At 38.6% G+C, this 20,289-nt stretch overlaps 1 protein-coding gene across 2 annotated transcripts in view; it reads left to right on the forward strand.

The window, feature by feature from the left end:
• per3.S (period circadian regulator 3 S homeolog) overlaps positions 1-19,699 on the forward strand; it is a 38,607-nt gene extending 18,908 nt beyond the window's left edge. Inside the window, exons 12-22 of one of the 2 annotated variants that reach the window (XM_018227991.2) lie at positions 1,222-1,350; positions 2,894-3,020; positions 4,865-5,003; positions 6,111-6,238; positions 8,168-8,371; positions 9,607-9,855; positions 12,033-12,784; positions 13,095-13,281; positions 14,069-14,243; positions 17,656-17,806; positions 19,120-19,699. In XM_018227991.2, coding sequence (XP_018083480.1) covers positions 1,222-1,350; positions 2,894-3,020; positions 4,865-5,003; positions 6,111-6,238; positions 8,168-8,371; positions 9,607-9,855; positions 12,033-12,784; positions 13,095-13,281; positions 14,069-14,243; positions 17,656-17,806; positions 19,120-19,269 — 2,391 coding nt within the window. In that variant the 3' untranslated portion in view covers positions 19,270-19,699. The remainder of the gene's footprint in view (positions 1-1,221; positions 1,351-2,893; positions 3,021-4,864; positions 5,004-6,110; positions 6,239-8,167; positions 8,372-9,606; positions 9,856-12,032; positions 12,785-13,094; positions 13,282-14,068; positions 14,244-17,655; positions 17,807-19,119) is intronic. The other variant, XM_018227992.2, reaches the window with a different exon arrangement.
• The last annotated feature ends 590 nt before the right edge of the window (positions 19,700-20,289 follow it).

A 20,289-nucleotide genomic window follows, 5' to 3' on the forward strand; every position in this document is an offset into this window, starting at 1 on the left:
TCCGTCACATGGATTGTTGCTGCTCTTTGAATCTTGAGGAAAGAGCTTTTTGCCTGTATCTGGAGTGAGTTATCATGCACCGTGCTCATACAACACAAACACCACACATTTCAAATTCGAATAACTCTTAAGTCAAAACCTTCCAATATATTTTAATGTAAATATTTTTTAGTGCTTTCTGTTAAAACAGTATCTGTCTGTCTTTGCTACTCTCTGCATTTGCTGCTTCTAACTACATGTACATTAAAGAACCAGTAACATAAATTAAAAAAAAAATTGTTAATATTCTATGAAAAAAATCACCAACACATATTAAACTTTAAAATCGCAAAGTCTTTAGTTAGAAATAATTAACCTGAACTCCACTTGCGCTCCTCTTCAAAAAAGGCCATCAGGTGATCCATCGTACGGCGCTCGATTTCTCTCTGCCCTCCTTATAGAAGACAGGGGAGAAGAGGAGGGGAGGAGAAATCGAGCGCTGCACGATTGATCGTCACCATGTCGCCTTTTCTGAAGTGGAGCGCAAGAGGGTTTGGTAAAAAATTGATGTTGGTCCTTGAAACCAATGCATCAGTACTCGGCTCTCCTCCAGCCTACGCTACAATTCTCACAATGCTTTGCATGTGTACAAGGCATTGTGGGAAGTTGAGTTTTGGCTGGAAATTGGAGGTGGGCTGGCTACTGTAACATGCCATGCAGCCAGATGTGATCAGGTGTGATTTCAATGACAAAGTAATACAGGTATGGGATCCATTATCCAGAAACCCATTATCCAGAAAGCTCCGAATTACGGAATGGCTGTCTCCCATAGACTCCATTTTATCCAAACAATCCAGATTTTTAAAAATGATTTACTTTTTCTCTGTAATAATAAAACAGTAGATTGTACTTGATCCCAACAAGATATAATTAATCCTTATTGGAAGCAAAACTATCCTATTTGGTTGTTTAAATGTTTAAATGATTTTCTAGTAAACTAAGGTATGAAGATCCAAATTACAGAAAGATCTGTTATCCGGAAAACCCCAGGTCCCGAGCATTCTGGATAACAGGTCCCATACCTGTATACAAATAATAAATCAGTGGAATGTTTTAGGTAGTGTATTGGAAAGTTTCTTAAAATTACACTTTCATTATGCAGATATTAAGCTACCAAGCTTAATTCAGTTCTTATACTAGTTTTTCATTTTTCTAATTGTTACATTTTTTTCCCTGGGCTAGCCTGTTCATAATAATGGTTCCAGTGGATATGGAAGCTTAGGAAGCAATGGCTCTTATGAGCATTACATCAGCATAGCGTCATCCAGTGATTCAAATGGAAATTGTGTGGATGAAACCCAAAAAGAACCGGTAAATTATTGCTTTTTATTTATTTTTTAAAACGACACTGTATTTTATCAAAGCCTCTTCCTTAGTATCTCTTTTTAACATATCATGACAAAATTGTATTCAATAGCTTTTCACTGATAGGGATTTTGCAGAATACTAAGGGGCACATTTACTATTGGTCGAATATCGAGGGTTAGTTAACCCTCGAAGTAAAATCCTTCGACTTCGAATATCGCAAATACTTCGATCGAAGGAAAAATCGTTCCATTTAAAGGATTTTAATCCATCAATAGAAGGATTTTCCTTCGATCAAAAAAAGCTTAGAAAGCTTATGGGGAAGGTCCCCATAGGCTAACATTGGTGCTCGGTAGGTTTTAAGTGGCGAAGTAGGTAGTCAAAGTTTTTTTTTTTTTTTTAAAGAGACAGTACTTCGACTATCGAATAGTTGAATAGTCGTACGATTTTTACTTCGAATCGTTCGATTCGAAGTCGAAGTAGCCTATGCGATGGTCAAAGTACCCAAAACAAAACTTCGAAATTCGAAGTTTTTTTCATTCTAATCCTTCACTCGAGCTTAGTAAATGTGCCCCTAAAGGTAGACATTTTACTATAATGTACATGCAGCACTCTTAAATACCCACAAGGGATACATAGAACTGAGTGTAGTGCACATACATGGCAAAATAATCACTACAACATTTAGGAAAGATGAGGACCTATTCTCTCTCTTGCGGGGTATATTTATCAAAGAGTGAAGTTAGAGATCTCCACAGTCCACTCGAGTGAAATACCGCCACTCTCCATTCATTTCTATGGCATTTTTAAAGACATCTTTATCAAAGGGTGAACTTTCACATTCACCCATTGATAAATACTCTTTTAAAAATCCTATAAAAATAAATGGAGAGTGATGAAATTTCACTCTAGTGGACTGTGGAGATCCCTCGCTTCTCCTGAATTCGGACTCGGGATTCGGCCTTTTTCTGCAGGATTCGGATTCGGACGAATCCTTCTGCTTGGCCAAACCGAATCCTAATTTGCATATGCAAATTAGGGTTGGGTAGGGAAATCACGTGACTTTGTCACAAAACAGGAAATAAAAAATGTTTCCCCCTTCCCATCCCTAATTTGCATATGCAAATCAGGATTCAGATTTGGTTCGGTATTTAACCGAATGTTTTGCGAAGGATTCGGGGGTTAAGCAGAATCCTCGAATCCTTAGAAAATATAAAGTAATTGGAAAAAGTATTTATTTTCGGTGAACTCTCTCAAAACAACTTAACTGAAAAAAAGTGTTTGACGGTGAACAAGAGAATTTTAAGTTAAATAAGAGAATTGGTCAAGGGCCTGCATAATTTTGCAAGACTCTTTATATTATTTATATTTTAGCTCACTGAAGTATTGTTTTGACAGTAATAGTTTGTAATAAATATTCCCCAAAACCTCCCAAAAAAAAAAATCTTCTGCTTAGAACCATCAAACGGCTTAAAAGTGTAATATGATGAAATCTATTTCTCTTTCCACATTTTGCTTGGCTTCTCCTCTTTTTTGTTCTTAACTACAGATGTCATTAAAACAAGTGTGTACGGACATTAATCGTATTAAAAATATTGGTCAGCAAGTGTATATTGAAACACGAAGCAAGCCACAGCCCAAGAAAAAGGACCAACCCAAGAAAGATCTAAACAGAGGTGAGAATGGGTAATGGGGCTAATGAAGGATAGTATTTCAGAATCAGTATGTAAAAATGGTGGACTTCCCATTAACACTATGGACAGCTAAAACATAGTCATAGTAGTTGTAGAAACAACTTGCAGAAGGATTGTCTACTACACCTCTGGAATTTTACTTACTTCCTACTCGGCATTGCTTTCTAGATTCCTTCCAGATCAATCCAGACTGTGATTGTTGGATCTTTATTTGAGGCCCTTTTGTAGGTCAAACCTTTTGATTAGGGCCTCCTTTAACTAAAACATTAGGGATGCACCGAATACACTATTTTGGATTCGGCCGAACCGAATCCTAGTTTGCATATGCAAATTAGGGATGGGAAGGGGAAACCTTTTTTTAGTTCCTTGTTTTGTGACCAAAAAATCACGCGATTTCCCTTCCCACCCCTAATTTGCATGTGCAAATTAGGATTCGGTTCGGCCAGGCAGAAGGATTCAGCCAGATCCTGCTGAAAAAGGCCAAATCGCGTAACGAATCCAGGATTCCGTGCATCCCTAATAATCCCATGAAAACATTGGTGTATTCATCATTCATTCATAGTTCTAGGAATATCTAGGACGATTCAGGTGTATGTATAACGGAAAACAAATACACCTTCTTCCTTTAACAAACAGGCTGCAATCCTCCTGTGCCTACTTTAGACCCCACAGTTTTTGAACTACTACTCTAAATAGTACAGTCATTTTAAAGGAGAACTAAAGCCTAACTAAAGAATTATGGCAGAAATATTGTACATGATGTTTTGGGCTTCTGTACCAGACAAGACAACCACAGACTTTTAGCAGTAAGGGCAAGGCCAGACGTGGCGTTTTTGCTGCGTTTTTTAAAAAAGAAAAGCCAGGCGTAAATACACATAAACTGCAGTACCACTAAAACTATTGGAAAACGCACTATGGCAATTCACACAAGGCACTTGCAAGCTGAAATCCGCCACAGGACTCCAGTATTGGCGTTTTTTAGCAGAAACGCCAATACGTCAAGAAATTACCAAATCGATAGACTCTATGAGATCTGCACGTTTGAAACCACACTTAGTGTAAATACGCAGCATATTTTAAATATGGCGTCCAAACTCTCAGTGAGAATAATGAAAACAATGAGAAGTGCATGTTGGGAAAAGAATCCTACGTGCTTAAAAACGCATGTTGAAGGTCGCATGTGGTTTCAGTGGCATATATATACGCCTGGCTGTTCTTTTTTAAAAATGCAACGTAAAAACGCCACGTCTGGCCTTGCCCTAAAGATCTGTGGTTTCAAATATGCCCCAGTAATTCCCCCATCTTCTTTTCTGCTGATTCACTGCTCATGCTCTGTGCTGCTGTCACTTACTGAGCTTAGGGACCCACTCACAATATACAGTACACATAGAATAGAAATGTCACAATATAAGGCTGATTAGTAATTAATACAGATAATTGGCAGCACAGAAACCAGTGCAACTAGCATGAGAATTTAATAATCCGCATTGTAGCATCATCTTATATTACAGGCTAAACACATTTTCTGCTTGATAATTAGTGACGAGCCCTAAGCTTAGCTTCTCAACAGCTGCTTTAAACCCACTGAGCATGTGAGTGTCGCAGACTCTTTCCGAGACGGCGACCCCCCCCCCCCCCCGTGACAAGTTTTAAGTCCTGGATCATTGCTGAAGCTGAAACTTTAGGCTGTTAGAATAAGTTCAGTATGTAAAATGTGTCATTTTTAACCATATTCATTTTTAGGGGTTAGTTCTCCTTTAAATCTTGTTATAAATATAAAACGCTGTTCTAGAAAATCACAATTTTTACAAAATGTTCTTCAACAGCAAAGCCCAATACATTTGTAAAGCCACAGCAAGAAAATACTACAACAGATGGGCAAGCAACATCCACCTGTGATGCATCAAGGAAGGGGCAACACATGCCATCATACCAGCAAATCAACTGTGTGGACAGTATAATTCGGTAATGTTCTCTATATTTTTTAATAGAAAAAAGGCACCTCCCAGTTACTATAACGGGGAGCACCACTGAGCAATCCTCTTCCTGCTTCCTCTTTCTTCCCATGGGTACACATGTGCAGTACAGTGAAAAGTAAAACTTTACTCTTCTGTGCATTAAAAAAAGAAGGGAAGGAAGAGGATTGCTACATGGTGCTTGGTGAAAAGTAACCCTGGCCAGTGCAGTTTTCTGCTAACCGGAGTATCAAGTGATTCTCAATCTCTGGAGGGTGGTTGTACTTTCCTTGGCGAATAGCTTGGAAGAATTGGTACAGCATCTGTAAAGATTCAAATGCAAAGGCAAATTATCACAGCTATTGTGTGTTACATCCACATACTTATTTTCAGATTGTAGATATATAAAAGAGAGAGAGAGAGATAAACTTGTATTTTGCATATGTTTCTGTGTGTGGTCATGTAAAACTGCAGACAAAATGTGTGAACTGTAATTTTATGTACAGATAAATAGGGAAGTGCTTCCTTTTGTTATCAGACAACAATATAATATATTATACTTGTATTAATAGTGCTTAATTGATAAGAATGCAATATTTTACCTTTAGCATTTATACAACATCAAGTTATTTGATAATACCAAGACTAGGGGGCAGATTTACTAAGGGTCGAATTCCAAATAAAAAAATATCAGAGTCGAAGGATTTTTCACCGAATTTAGCGTTCAAACGGTCGAAAGAAAATTAAATCCTTCGAATCGAACGATTCCAAGGATTTTAGCGTACGATCGAAGGATTTTCCTTCGATGTACAAAGACTTAGAAAATGGTTGTAGAAGGTCCCGATAGGCTAACATAGCACTTCGGCAGGTTTAATTTGGCGAAGTATTGAAGTCGAAGTTTTTTTAAAGAGACATTACTTTGATTATCGAATGGTCGAATATTCGAACAATTTTTTACTTCGAATGTAAGTAAATTCGAAGTCGTAGTATCATATGCGATGGTCGAAGTATTCAAAAAATTATTTAGAAATTCAAACTTTTTTAACTTTGAAAATTCACTCGAACCTTAGTAAATCTGCCCCTAACTGTTTGCCTCATGTTTATGTTTTTTGAACAGGTATCTGGAGAGCTACAACATCCCAGCACTGAAGAGGAAATGTCGATCCTCTACAAACACAGCGTCTTCATCTTCTGAAGACGACAAGCAGGGTCTGCAAGGGCCAATTGAGCTGGAGGCTTTAGAAGGTAACCAACATATGAATTGATAGATTTTCCTATAGTATGGCTGTTCATTTTAAGGAATAATGATGCAGGTTGCTTGTATTTTTGTTTTAGTGGGACAGATTTCCTTTGCACTTAAAGGAACAGTAACATAAAAAATAAGTGTTTTAAAATAATAAGAATTAGGGATGCACCGAATCCACTATTTTGGATTCGGCCGAACCTACGAATCCTTCTCGAAAGATTAGGCCGAATACCGAATCAAATCCTAATTTGCAAATGTAAATTAAGGGTGGGAAGGGGCAAATATTTTTTGCTTCCTTGTTTTGTAACAAAAAGTCACGCGATTTCCCTCCCCGCCCCTAATTTGCATATGCAAATTCGGATTCGGTTTGGCCGGGCAGAAGGATTCGGCCGAATCCTTGCCGAATCCCGAACCGAATCCTGGATTCGGTGCATCCCTAATAAAAATATAATGCAGTGTTGCCCTGCGCTGGTAAAACTGCTATGTTTGCTTCAGAAACACTACTATTGTTTATATAAATAAGCTGCTGTGTAGCAATGGGGGCAGACATTCAAAGCTGTAAAGCCTCAGGTTACACAGCAGATAGCAGATAAGATCTGTACAACATAATGGTGTTATCTGTTATCCACTATTTATCCTGCACCATTTAGCCTTTTTTCAATTATTCCCATTGCTACACAGCAGCTTGTTTTATGAACTATAGTAGTGTGTCTGAAGCAAATACATCAGTTTTACCAGTGCAGGGCAACACTACATGATATGTTCATTACTTTAAAACACTTTCATTTTTGGTGTTACTTTTACTTTAATGAGCATAATTTGGAGCTGCTTCTGACTTGTAGTTCTAGTAGGCTAGTGTAAAACACAGCAGGACGTTTCCCTGCATACATATTACTGTATTTTTAATAGAAATAACTGTTAAAAACAGCAATGTTAACTCTCACAATGTCTTTGTTTTTGTTAAAAAACGCATTCTTTATTAATTTCTTGCTTAATGTGAACAAAAGCAAACCCTATAAAAGATTTGCCCAGAATGTTCTATCTGCATGCTAATGGGATTTAGAGGGGAGTCTACCCAGGGTAGGGTGGATGGATTTTTATTATTACAGGTTGAATTCTCCTTTAAGGGTTAAGGGCACACGGGCAGATTCAGGGAGATTAGTCGTGAGGCAATTTAGGGCGACTTTAGAAAACGAAGCGGCGCGAGTGCCAATCCCGCTTGCGATTTTTCATTATAACCGGCGGGAAGGTAGGGGAAGGCAGTTTGGGAGATTGTCGTCCCAAAGAAAAGGCGATTTATCGCCGGGTCGACTAATCTCCCCAAATCTGCAATTGTGCCTTTACCCTAGGGGGCCGATTCACTAAATTCGAGTGAAGGATTCGAAGTAAAAAAACTTCGAATTTCGAAGTATTTTTTGGGCTACTTCGACCATCGAATGGGCTACTTCGACCTTCGACTTCGAATCGAAGGATTCGAACTTAAAATCGTTCGACTATTCGACCATTTGATAGTCGAAGTACTGTCTCTTTAAAAAAAACTTTGACCCCCTACTTCGGCAGATAAAAGCTACCGAAGTCAATGTTAGCCTATGGGGAAGGTCCCCATAGGCTTTCCTAAATTTTTTTGATCGAAGGATATTCCTTCGATCGTTGGATTATAATCCTTCGATCGTACGATCGCAGTATTTGCGCTAAATCCTTCGACTTCGAAGTCGAAGGATTTTAATTCCTAGTCGAATATCGAGGGTTAATTAACCCTCGATATTCAACCCTTAGTGAATCAGCCCCTAAGTGTTTTTAAAATATAAGGTTTCCATTTGGGGGGAAAAAAATTGTTAGACCTCCAGAGCTCTGTGAAAAAAAGTAGCAAACTGTCACAAAATGAATTTTGAACTCATTGTCAGTACCGTTGTCTTATATTTTGTAAGATGTTCCTGAAATAACAGCGCCCATCGACACAAGACCGTTATCAGCAGAATCAATGGTGACGGCAGATGCTCAGACAACAGCAGCTGTGGTTGGAGCTCCTCTGACGGATTTGACTCTTTCTATCAAGGCCATGAGTGTGGTCTCTGTCACCAGTCAATGTAGCTTCAGCAGTACCATTGTTCATGTTCCACAGCCTGAGTCAGGTATGTAATGGGATAACCATCAGATTGTGTGTCTTTTAACTTGGAAGGTATTTTATATTAAGCAATCAAAAGTTGATTTATGGGTGTAATTTTTCATTAAAGGGGTGTTTACCTTCAAGTTAACATTTTGTATGTTATGGAATGGCTAATTCTAAGAAACCTTTAAATTGGTCTTCATTATTTATTTTTTATCGTTTTTTAATTATTTGCCTTCTTTATCTGACTCTTTACAGCTTTCAAATGGGGTCACTGACCCCATCTAAAAACACATGCTCTGTAAGGATACACATTTATTATTATTATTGCTACTTGTTATAACTCTCTGTTCAGGCCCTCTCCTATTTATATTCCAATCAATTATTCAAATCAATGCATGGTTTCTAGGGTAATTTGACCCCTAGCAACCAGATTGTTGGAATTGCAACCTGGAGAGCCGCTGAAGAAAAAACGAAATAACTCAAAAACCACAAATAATAGAAAATTAAACCCAATTGCAAATTGTCTAAAAGTTAATTTATAGGTGAACAACCCCTTTAAAACATCCCTTTCAATCAATAAAAGGTTGGCAATGGTCATTGACTAGATGCAGTGTCTCTTGGACAGTAATTTATAACCTTTTACCTTAATTTCAATTAATTTTATTTTTGGAAATCTGGGAACGGAAATAATGCATACTGCTTTTACCTGGGTTCCTTTAGTCAAAATATCAAATTATTTTTTTCAAAATGTAATTCTGAAATAAAAAAAAAAAAAAAGGAAATCACAAGACCTATATTTATGGGCATTTTACATGCTGTGACCATTTAGATGCTAACTGGGAAATGTAATTAAAAAGTGTTCTTTAAAGTGGCGTTTTTGTGAATGTGTAGCACTGCTCACAGTGGAAAATCGCTGACAAATATTGCATCGCTAAGAAAAAGTCAGTGTTAACACCTGCTCTGGAGTTTCGTTAAATATTTTGCCGCGGAATACGCTTTGCGATTGTGAAATTTTATTAAATACACTACAAAAGTTCGCAAAAGCCATTTGGTTGCAAACTTTGCGAGGAAGTTGTTGAGGTCAGTAATTGGTCAAAAAGTACCCAAACGCGGTCAGTAACATTCACAATGGTTTTTGCACTAATGAAACATATTACATTCCCCCCTAAACAATACATTGCATTGTCTGTCTTAAATATTGTGCGGTTTATTAGCTTTCCTGTGTAAATGACACTCACTTGTTTTCTTTCTATGAAGAAGTTCTTGCCCTAGAAGATGCTGCTGGCGGGATTGAGCAAATAGAAATGAAGTCTTCACAAGCACCTGGTTCCGCTGTTGCTCCTGAAGAATTTAAGCAGATTGGCTTAACAAAGGAAGTTTTATCTGCGCACACACAGAAAGAAGAGCAGGAATATGTCGATAGATTTCAGCAAAGGATTCTCCAGTCTCCGTATAGCAGCTACCTCCAACAAGACGGCAGAAGTAAAGGCTGTTCTCATGAGCAAGGTATGCTCCAATAATGTCAACTTTGAGCAATAATTTAACTAATAATTTAAATAACTTTAACATCATGTTGCTGCTCTACCATTCTGGCCTGAGCCATACTCAGAATTTCTGCAGTTACTTTTTCCTCAACAAGTTCAGTATGGCTACCAATATATTGGATTTAGTGATCCCCGAATAAATTACAAATGTACTAGAACATCTGTTTGATAGTGATCATTATATTATGTAATTTAATGGTTGTTGCAAAATCAAGCAAGCATTGGGTCAACAAAATCTCTCTATGTTTTAGAAAAGCAAACTTTAGAACTTTAACTACTGTATGTAAAAATACTATAGCGCCATTGTACAGACTGGTGGCAGTTAGGGTTGTACATTATAGAAAAGACAGGCATACATCATTTTGTTTTCCTTTTTTACTAGATCAGTGGTAAATTTAAAGGAGAACTATTAAAAGTGATTATGGATAAAAATGAACTTATTGCGTCAGCCTAAAATTTCAGCATCTCAATAGCAGCAACGATCCAGGATTTCAAACTTGTCACAGGGGGTCTCACCATCTTTGAAAGTGTCTGCGACACTCACATGCTCAGTGGGCTCTGAGCAGCTGTTGAGAAGCTAAGCTTAGGGGTCGTAGCAAATTATCAAGCCGCAAATGAGGTTTGTCTGTAATATAAGCTCATGCTACAGGGCTGGTTATTAAATTCTGATGCTAGTTGCACCCCCTCCCTTCTCCCCCCCCCCCTCCAGCAGCCAAACAACAGAACAATGGGTAGGTAAACAGATAGCAGCTCTCTGGCAGATATAAGAACAGCACTCAATAATAAAAATCCATGTCCCACTGTGACATTGAGTAGGAGAAGCAACAGCCTGTGAGAATGCAGTTCCACAGTGCAGCACTGGATCTTTCTGAAAGCACATGACCAGGCAAAATTACTTGAGATGTCTGCCTACACACCAATAATACATCTAAGAAAAAATACACTTGTTAGGTTAAAAAATGGTACATGGTAGAGTGAATTAATTTAGAAATAAAAACTACACCATGAAAAGCATGACCGAATCCCTTTAAGCTTCAGTTCTCCTTTAAATGTAAATGAAGTGGAGGGTAGGCTGTCATGGTTGGGACTGTTTATTCTGGAGAACTTTACAAGTACATTGTAGACAGCGGGGGATCTCTTTACACACTGAAAAGATCAAATAACCAGATACTTCAGGAACTGAAATTTCATTTTAAGCAATGAAGGTGGCTCTTCAGACTGATGACAGCCTTTTAATAGTGGCTTGGATGACTTTTTGAGCAAAAATAATTTACAAGCCTATTGTTATCTGAAAATGTAAAGGTATATGTGTATATATTTAAGTGAATAAATAGGTCTGTATGTGTGTGTGTATAGTTACTGGGGTTTATTTGAAGACTTGAATTTGATTTTTCAGCCAAGACGTGTATCACATTCTTCAATTTTACAATTTCGTAACCAACAGTCACCAGTAGCCTTGTATCCAAATGTCACAGCATATTATTAAAGGAGAAGGAAAGGTTAAAACTAAGTAAGCCTTATCAGAAAGGTCCATCTAAATATACCAGTAAACCCCCAAATTAATCTTGCTCTGAGTCCCCTGTCAAAAGAAACACTGCATTTCTTTCCTTCTTTTGTGTACACATGGGCTTCTGTATCAGACTTCCTGCCTCAGCTTAAACCTCATTGCCCTGGGCAAGAGCATGCTCAGTTTGCTCCTCTCCCCCCACCCCTCCCTTCTCTACTGTAATCTGAGCCCAGAGCAGGGAGAGACTCAGACAGGAAGTGATGTCACACCACATTAATACTGCAGCTCCTATTCTAAACAAACAGAGAGTTCCTAGAGCTTTTTACTCAGGTATGGTAAAACATTCTACAGAATAAATATAGCATTCTAGCTTGCACTATTGCAGCTAATTTATTGGCAATAAATGCCTCCGTAGCTTTCCTTCTCCTTTAACTGTACTCCATCTACAATATAGTTTTTATAGATTGGGTTTTTTTTCCCCTAAAGCCGTTTACTACATTGCTGGTTGTCTTTTTAAAGTGAACAATCTTCTTCTGTTCATGTTCTTCTTTTTCATTTTGTTCTTCTGTGACTGACCATACTAGGCATACCTGCATGACTATTTCACCTAATAATCAAGCGTATTGTTGCAGGTGAACATTCTTCACAACCGACTGCTCCTGCTGCTTGGAAAAAAGGAAAGAAACAAGCAAAACACAAGCGACAGAAACCCATGGAATCCTCTGACAGTAATGGTTCTCATCCAAATTTACCCCCCCGGCCAAGAAGGTCAGGGCCTCTTCCACCGTCTTGGCCACCATCTGAAGTATCTCATCCAAGCCCCTCAAGTATGGGCTTTCCCCCTCCAGTGATGATTCCTATCCAGCCAGCTTATCCCATGCCTGGATTTCCACTCCCACAGATGCCACCAGTAACAGGCAACAATGTAGCTTCATCTATAGCACCTACTCCTCAGCAATCAAATATGTCTTACAATCTGCCTGCTTATCCAGGATTTGCTTCTCCATATATGGGAACATTCATGGCAGTCCTTCTCCCAAATTACAATATGTATCCCCAAATGAACCCACAGATACCCCCACAGATACCTCCACCTTTTTTCCCCACTCATTTTCCTTGTTCACCTTCCTATCCATATGCTGAAATGTCCAGTGCTCCACAAAGCATGCCTTCTCAGGTACCCACAGACTTTGTTGACCCAACCTCTCGAGCATCTTCTCCTATGTCAGCAGAAGAGCAAGAGGCTCAAAGTGAAGATCCACAAATGTTTAGCAATTCAAGGAGCAGCTCTCCGCTTCAGCTTGTTCTTCTTCAGGAAGAGTTACCCAAGCCTATGGAGCAAGAAGAGGGAACCAACGAGGAGAGCCAAGTGGATATAAAATGTGTAAGTGTGTTATATATAGCAATAGTGATGATTCTTTACAATAATAATAGTAGAGATACAGTAACTGACAGTTTTGCACATAGCTTTTTGGTTGCTAATCTTTCTTGTGGGAGTGGAGCTCGTTTACTGCGCCTGAGTGCTGCCTAGCATCATATTTCCACGTTACATTAAAAAGAATCTGGAACACACTCACTCTCTTTTAAGGTTTTACCTGTGGGCCTTAATTTTTTATAGAGTGTTTGGTGTGCTGTGTGTCTTTAAAGTTCATCAAAGCTGACTGTTGAGCGCATTGTTGGTGTTCACCTTTTAGGCAGCAGAGGATAGTGGGAACAATGACAGCCACTCTGCTTCTAGTGAACTTTTTGACCTTTTACTCCAAGAAGATTCCCAGTCTGGCACTGGATCTGCAGCATCTGGACGTGGATCAGCAAATTCCAGTTCTTTAAGATCTGGCTCCAACGGTTCTACCTCAAACGGGACATCTGGAAGTGGTATAGGTAATGAATGCCTTTTAAAATCTTTCACTTGGAAGATATCTCTGAAATCTCCTTAAATAGAAGATTAATTTTTAAATTGCCTCACTACTTTTTTGTCCAGATAGATATAGAGAGATATAGAGAGATATAGAGAGGTATAGAGAGATATAGAGAGATATAGAGAGGTATAGAGAGGTATAGAGAGGTATAGAGAGGTATAGAGAGGTATAGAGAGGTATAGAGAGGTATAGAGAGGTATAGAGAGGTAGAGAGAGGTAGAGAGAGGTATAGAGAGGTAGAGAGAGGTAGAGAGAGGTAGAGAGAGGTAGAGAGAGGTAGAGAGAGGTAGAGAGAGGTAGAGAGAGGTAGAGAGAGGTAGAGAGAGGTAGAGAGAGGTAGAGAGAGGTAGAGAGAGGTAGAGAGAGGTAGAGAGAGGTAGAGAGAGGTAGAGAGAGGTAGAGAGAGGTAGAGAGAGGGAGAGAGAGAGAGAGAGAGAGAGAGAGAGAGAGAGAGAGAGAGAGACGTAGAGAGAGAGACGTAGAGAGAGAGACGTAGAGAGAGAGACGTAGAGAGAGAGACGTAGAGAGAGAGACGTAGAGAGAGAGACATAGAGAGAGAGAGAGAGATAGAGAGAGATATAAAGAGAGAAAGATATAAAGAGAGAAAGATATAAAGAGAGAAAGATATAAAGAGAGAAAGATATAAAGAGAGAAAGATATAAAGAGAGAAAGATAGATAGATGAAACATACATTTTTGATCATTTCTATAACTACATTTTTTATTTATTTGTATCATTATGGTCTACAGGGAGTAGCAACAGTAGCAACTATTTTGCCAGCAAGTCATCTGATACCTCCAAGAAAGGCCATAAACGTCAGGATGTTGTGGAGGATGATTTCTCCAAAGCTCCCAGGGACTCTATTTGGACTATGATTGAGCGCACACCTACACCTATTATGATGACCTATCAGGTACCTAAAAGGTAAGAAAGCTTGCCCTCATTCACAACAAAAGCTTTTTAGTTCATTTTGTTATCTGTTTCCTAGCAAATGTAATTGGGTCATTGCCTGGTGTGTTTAACAGCTTTATATCCCTACATTATAGGATATTTTCACTTTGTGTATAGAATGCAACACAGTGTAACATGCTATATCCCTACAATACCCCAGAATGAAAACACGAGTATGGGATTTATTATACAGATTGCTTGGTACCGGGGGTTTTTTGTAACTTGGGTCACCATAGTAAGTAAGTATAAGGCACTATTTAATTAGAGGGGCAATCATGAAATAAATATTAATTATTTGCTTAAAATAAATGATATAGGAGATGGCCTTTCCATATTTCTGAGCTTCCTAGATAAAAGGTTTCCAGAAAATGAATGCCATACCTGTACCGCTTTTAGGGACATATTTATTTTGCTGTGTAAAATACAGCAGGATAATACCCGACAAATCCCCAGGCTTCGTCTTGTAAAAAAAAAAAAAAAAAACGGCAAAAAATAACGGTGGGAAATCTGCCGTTTGCACGGCGTAAAATTATACACACCTTGATAAATTCACCATTTATTTTACACCATTTGTTTTGGCGAATTTAATTTTACACAGCACAATAAATATGCCCTATAGCTATATAATCTCCTCCCAGCACCTGTTCTCATTAGATTCAGCTCCTTCTGTTTACCAAAATCAACCACTTGTAGATCACATTTAGTAAAGACCGTTTGGCTACTTTCTGAGGTGCAGTTTATGGATTTCAAGCTAGCCTCCACTACTTCTCCAGATTAACCAGCAGTATTCATCTATATACACCTAAATACTAAACATGAATGCAATAAATAGGACTTGTTTTGAAGATGTATTCTGGCTTTAGTTTTTAGTAAAACATTCCGGATTTTTCTACTTTATTACAATTACTATGCAGATCATCAGTGCAATATTGTTTTGGTTTTCCCTAAACTTACTCCCCCCTCAGATATAAATAAGCACATTATCAGAACATGTATCTGTCCAAGCTCAAAGTAATATAAAGTTCAGAAAGTCTAACAAAATAAATACGTTGGAGCTGTGGTTTGGCGTGTTCCCTTGGTACAGAAGCAACAGGCAACCATTGTCCCACTGTTGGAGCAATAATACAGGTGGATGTAGCCTATTACAAAGCAACACACATAGAAATAAAGTAAGAAATAAAGAGAGGCCATGTTGTTGACCATGTGTAAGTAGAAAAGAGGCAGAGAAAACACAAACATACTCTGCCCCTCATCGTGAAGAAACTTTTTTGCAATTTCAAGCGAAAATTCTGTTCCCCAAGTTTAAAGGCCATCTGTCATATCTATCTGTCATGCTAAAATGTACATATAAAGAGTAATCGTAAGTTCCTCTTCTCCAGAGAACTAGACAACCCCAACTTTGATAGTCTTTCCTTGTAGTTTAACTGTTACATTCCCTTACATATCCGTTTAGTTAAACATCTCTGCACACATCCTTCAAAACTGAACTGCATACTCAATGCGAGGCCTTACCAAGCGTCTATAAACAGGCAAAATTATTTTAAAATCACTCAAGTCAATGCTTTGTTTTATGCACGACAATATGTTATTAGATTTAGCAGACACTGGGGGTTATTTATAAACACTGGGCAAATTTGCACCTGGGCAGTGACTTATTTCAACCAATCAGATTATTGCTTTCAGTTTTCAATCTATAGCTGGCTGAAAAAAATGGGCAAATTTGCCCAGTGTTTATAAATGAGGCCCACTGACTGACATGGTCTACAGTTGCACATCTGATCACAAAAAATTCCCAAATTCTTCTCAATCAAGGACACCCTACACACACTGCACCACCATTCAGTATATATCTTGCATTTATTATATTTGTGCAAGTGTATAATCTTGCATTCTTCAGCACTGAACCTCATTTTCTGAATTGCTGCTCAGCTTTCCAGTTGAATTAGATTTCTCTGGAAAGCAGCAACATCCTACCTGGAACGCAAATAAAGACATTACTTACAATGCCAGCCTCAAGGTCATTAATACATTTAAAAAAAATAAAGGAATTAGGGCAGTCCCTTGCAGTCCTCCGCTAATAACAATGGTCCAAAAAGTTTCATTTACTACCATTACTTTTTGTAATCCTACAAATATTATGCTCCAGGCCAATATTCTTTAGTCAAAGATGTCAGATGAACAGGTCCATAGTTTTCAGGCTGATGACTCTTAAATAATAGAATTACATCAATAGAAAGACATCAGCCTACTGAAATATTGCAGTCAGGGTGCTCTCTGCTGTGAGGCTTTGGCTTGAAGCATACAGAGCATCCAATCATTTTGTTCCTGAATTCTGAAGTGTTGCTTGAAGCCAGTGGTGTGAAAACATAGGAAGCAGCTGCTGAGAAGCAAAAGTATAGGAGGGGGTCGAGGTTTATGTATAAAGGTGGCCAAAGACGTAGAGATCCGCTTGTATGGCGATGTCGTCAAACAAGTGGATCTCTCCCCGATATGCCCACATTGAGCTTGGCAAAATTGGGCTGATCCGATTGTGGCCCCTAGGGGGGCATCATAATGCATCCGATACTGGCGGTCAGATCGCGGAACTGCATAAACGCACAGATGCGGCCGTGATCCGACGGGATTTTTTAACCTGCCATATCGAGATCTGGCCGACTTTCTGCCAGATATTGATCGGGGAAGCCCATCGGATGGCCCCACACACAGGCCAATAAGCTGCCGACTCCTTAGAAATTGTCATAGCTGCCAATCCCTCCTATCTTGCTCCTTAGACAGTTGTTACCTTATATTTAATGGGGAACTATCATGAAAATCTAATCTAAGCTTCCTCATACTGAAGTAAGAAACTTTCTAAATACAATTAAATATTCTGCATCATTTCTGAAATAATCAAGTTTATACTCATTATCCCTCTCTCAGCATCTTTTTCCTCTTTATTCTCTTTTCATGCAGCAGTTGGGTATCAGATGAATGATCCAATATATCTTATAGGGGGGGGGGCTTCCTTTCCTAGCAGATGTATTAGAGCTCACTCAAATAACTGATTCCAGTACAAACAAAATCTTACAAAATAACTGCCTTTTGCACAAATTCTGCATGTAGAGAGACGGGATGTCTGGGGATTTTAATAGAGTGCAGTCTAATACATCTTCTAGGTAAAAGGAGCTTCTCTATAAGATATATTGGATTTAACTGTCAATGAATATCTGACACCCAATCCACCCTGCTACATGAAGAGAAAATAAAGAGAAACAAATGCTGAGAGAGGAATAGTGAAGATAAACTTGATTATTTCAGAAACAATGCAGAAATTTTAATTAAGGCCTTTGAGACCTGACACCTTACTATTCGGCATGAAACTTACTGTTTCTGTTTTGCTTTGTAGGGATAAAGAAGCTTTACTGAAAGAGGACTTGGAAAAACTGACAGCAATGCGCAACAAGCAGCCGTGGTTCACTGAAGAGCAGAAGGAAGAACTTGCTGAAGTGCATTCTTGGATTCGTAATCGAACTATTCCACAAGAAATTGATACTCAAGTAAGCAATAAGTAGCTTAAGGGAGGGGTAAATAAGAGAATGTACCTCAACATCTCCCCCTAGGAGTCTGCGGGAATTATTGTCACACTTGCTTGTGATATAAAGGGAGCGCAATGACTGGGGAGCCAGTTTGTTAAAGGGATCCTGTCATTGGAAAACATGTTTTTTTCAAACCGCATCAGTTAATAGTGCTACTCCAGCAGAATTCTTCACTGAAATCCATTTCTCAAAAGAGCAAACAGATTTTATTTATATTCAATTTTGACAATGTTTTGTCAATGTCCCAGCTGCCCCCAGTCATGTGACTTGTGTCTGCACTTTAGGAGAGAAATGCTTTCTGGCAGGCTGCTGTTTTTCCTTCTCAATGTGTCTCAGTGGGACTTGGGTTTTTACTATTGAGTGTTGTTCTTAGATCTACCAGGCAGCTGTTATCTTGTGTTAGGGAGCTGCTATCTGGTTACATTCCCATTGTTCTTTTGTTTGGCTGCTGGGGGGAAAAGGGAGGGGAGTGATATCACTCTAACTTGCAGTAAAGAGTGATTGAAGTTTATCAGAGCACAAGTCACATGACTTGGGGCAGCTGGGAAATTGACAATATGTCTAGCCCCATGTCAGATTTCAAAGTTGAATATAAAAAAATCTGTTTGCTCTTTTGAGAAATGAATTTCAGTGCAGAATTCTGCTGAAGCAGCACTATTAACTGATTCATTTTGAAATTATATTTTTTCCCATGACAGTATCCCTTTAAGGACTGTGCATCAGACATGACACAACTATAAGATTCCAAGCAGGTGACCAGTAAATAAGAGCAACAATTCTGGGTCCCCAGCTTCTAGTACATTCAAAAATAATAATAAAAAAAACCCTATTACTGCAAACAGATTGGTGAAACATCGGCTAGATTGTGGGTAGGGATGCACCGAATCCAGGATTCGGTTCGGGATTCATCCATTTTCAGCAGTATTCAGATTCGGTCGAATCATTCTGCCTGCCCGAATCCTAATTAGCATATGCAAATTAGGGACGGAGAGGGAAATTGTGTGACTTTTTGTCACAAAACAAGGAAGTGAAAAAATTTTCCCCTTCCCACCCCTAATTTGCATATGCGGATTTGGTTCAGTATTAGGCTGAATCTTTCAAGAACGATTCAGGGGTTTGGCCGAATCCAAAATAGTGGATTCGGTGCATCCCTAATTGTGGGTGAAAGTTTATAGCTAAAGCTTCCACTATGATGTATTGTATAACTAGCTAAAGCTGGGATTCTCTGCACTATAACATTAAATTATAACACTTTTTGACTCTTAAATCCGCAGGGATGTGTCACATGTTCCGCATCAGTGGAGCCTTTCACACAGATGAAAGATGTCAGCCCAGGAGAGGACACAGCCGATAGCATTGAACAGCTGCCGTGTCCTTCTAACAGCCCAGGTATCTCAGGAGACACCACAAACTTACAAACATGACTTTCATGTACTTTTCATATGAATTTGTTCAAAAACGATTTATGCCGTTTTCCTTTGTACAAGTCGAGGCAGAAACCTGCTCTCCTCTGATACCTTCGGAGGAAATCGCATTTTTCATTGTCTTTTTAAAGAGAAACTTTGTGCCAAGACTTAACATCTCTGGTTTCGTGAAGGATTCTTTTCCCAGATAAAAACATTTGTTCCATCCCTGGAGTTCTTCTTTGGAATATGTCCAACACTTTCAGACCATGAGGATAACGAGCGTGTTTCCCGGTTCCGTAATATCCAGCTGCATTTCTTGTGCACATTTCTGTTTTATCCGGCTGTAAATACGGACCAATGTGAAATAAATAATAGAAATGAGTTGTTTAAATAAGATTGTTTTTTGTAAATGTACCAGCTGATAAAACAACGATTCTTTAGGAATAAACCTGTGTTGTTGTGTCTTTGCACACAGTGATATTTTATTCGAGCAGTGGGAGGGCACGACAGCTGAAGTGATTCCATGTTGCCGGCTAATTATTCTGATAACGCAGACATTCACTGCTCAGAACATATTAAAAGGTTGGTTCACCTTTAATTTAACTTTTAGAGGCACATTTATTAACCTTTTAAGTGCCAGCAGAATTTCACATTTTGGTTACGCGAAATGCCAGCCGTTTTTGAAACATTTTGTGCTCTCTCACTTTAGGGGCATTTTCTGAGGGGAAACCTATAGTTTACCTAGGAAAACTATACATTGTTTTTTTCGGTAGAAACTGAGCTTTCTAAATCTGCCTGAGTTTTCATGTATTTACACCTGTGCAAAAAAATTTATAGTGCTAAATACCAAAAAAAAATGAAAAATTACCATTTTTCATCGTATATCAATTTATACCAGAAAAATATTTCATTTTACGGATGAAAATCCAACTGATTTGGAAAGCCTTATGTCTCTCGAACGTGCCAATACCAGATATGTATAGTTTTAGGGAGATTTAGGATTTCTGTACAGCAAAAACTCCCGGCAGTCTATTACCA

The sequence above is a fragment of the Xenopus laevis genome, chromosome 7S, assembly GCF_017654675.1.
Source record: "Xenopus laevis strain J_2021 chromosome 7S, Xenopus_laevis_v10.1, whole genome shotgun sequence".
Classification (NCBI taxonomy): domain Eukaryota; kingdom Metazoa; phylum Chordata; class Amphibia; order Anura; family Pipidae; genus Xenopus; species Xenopus laevis.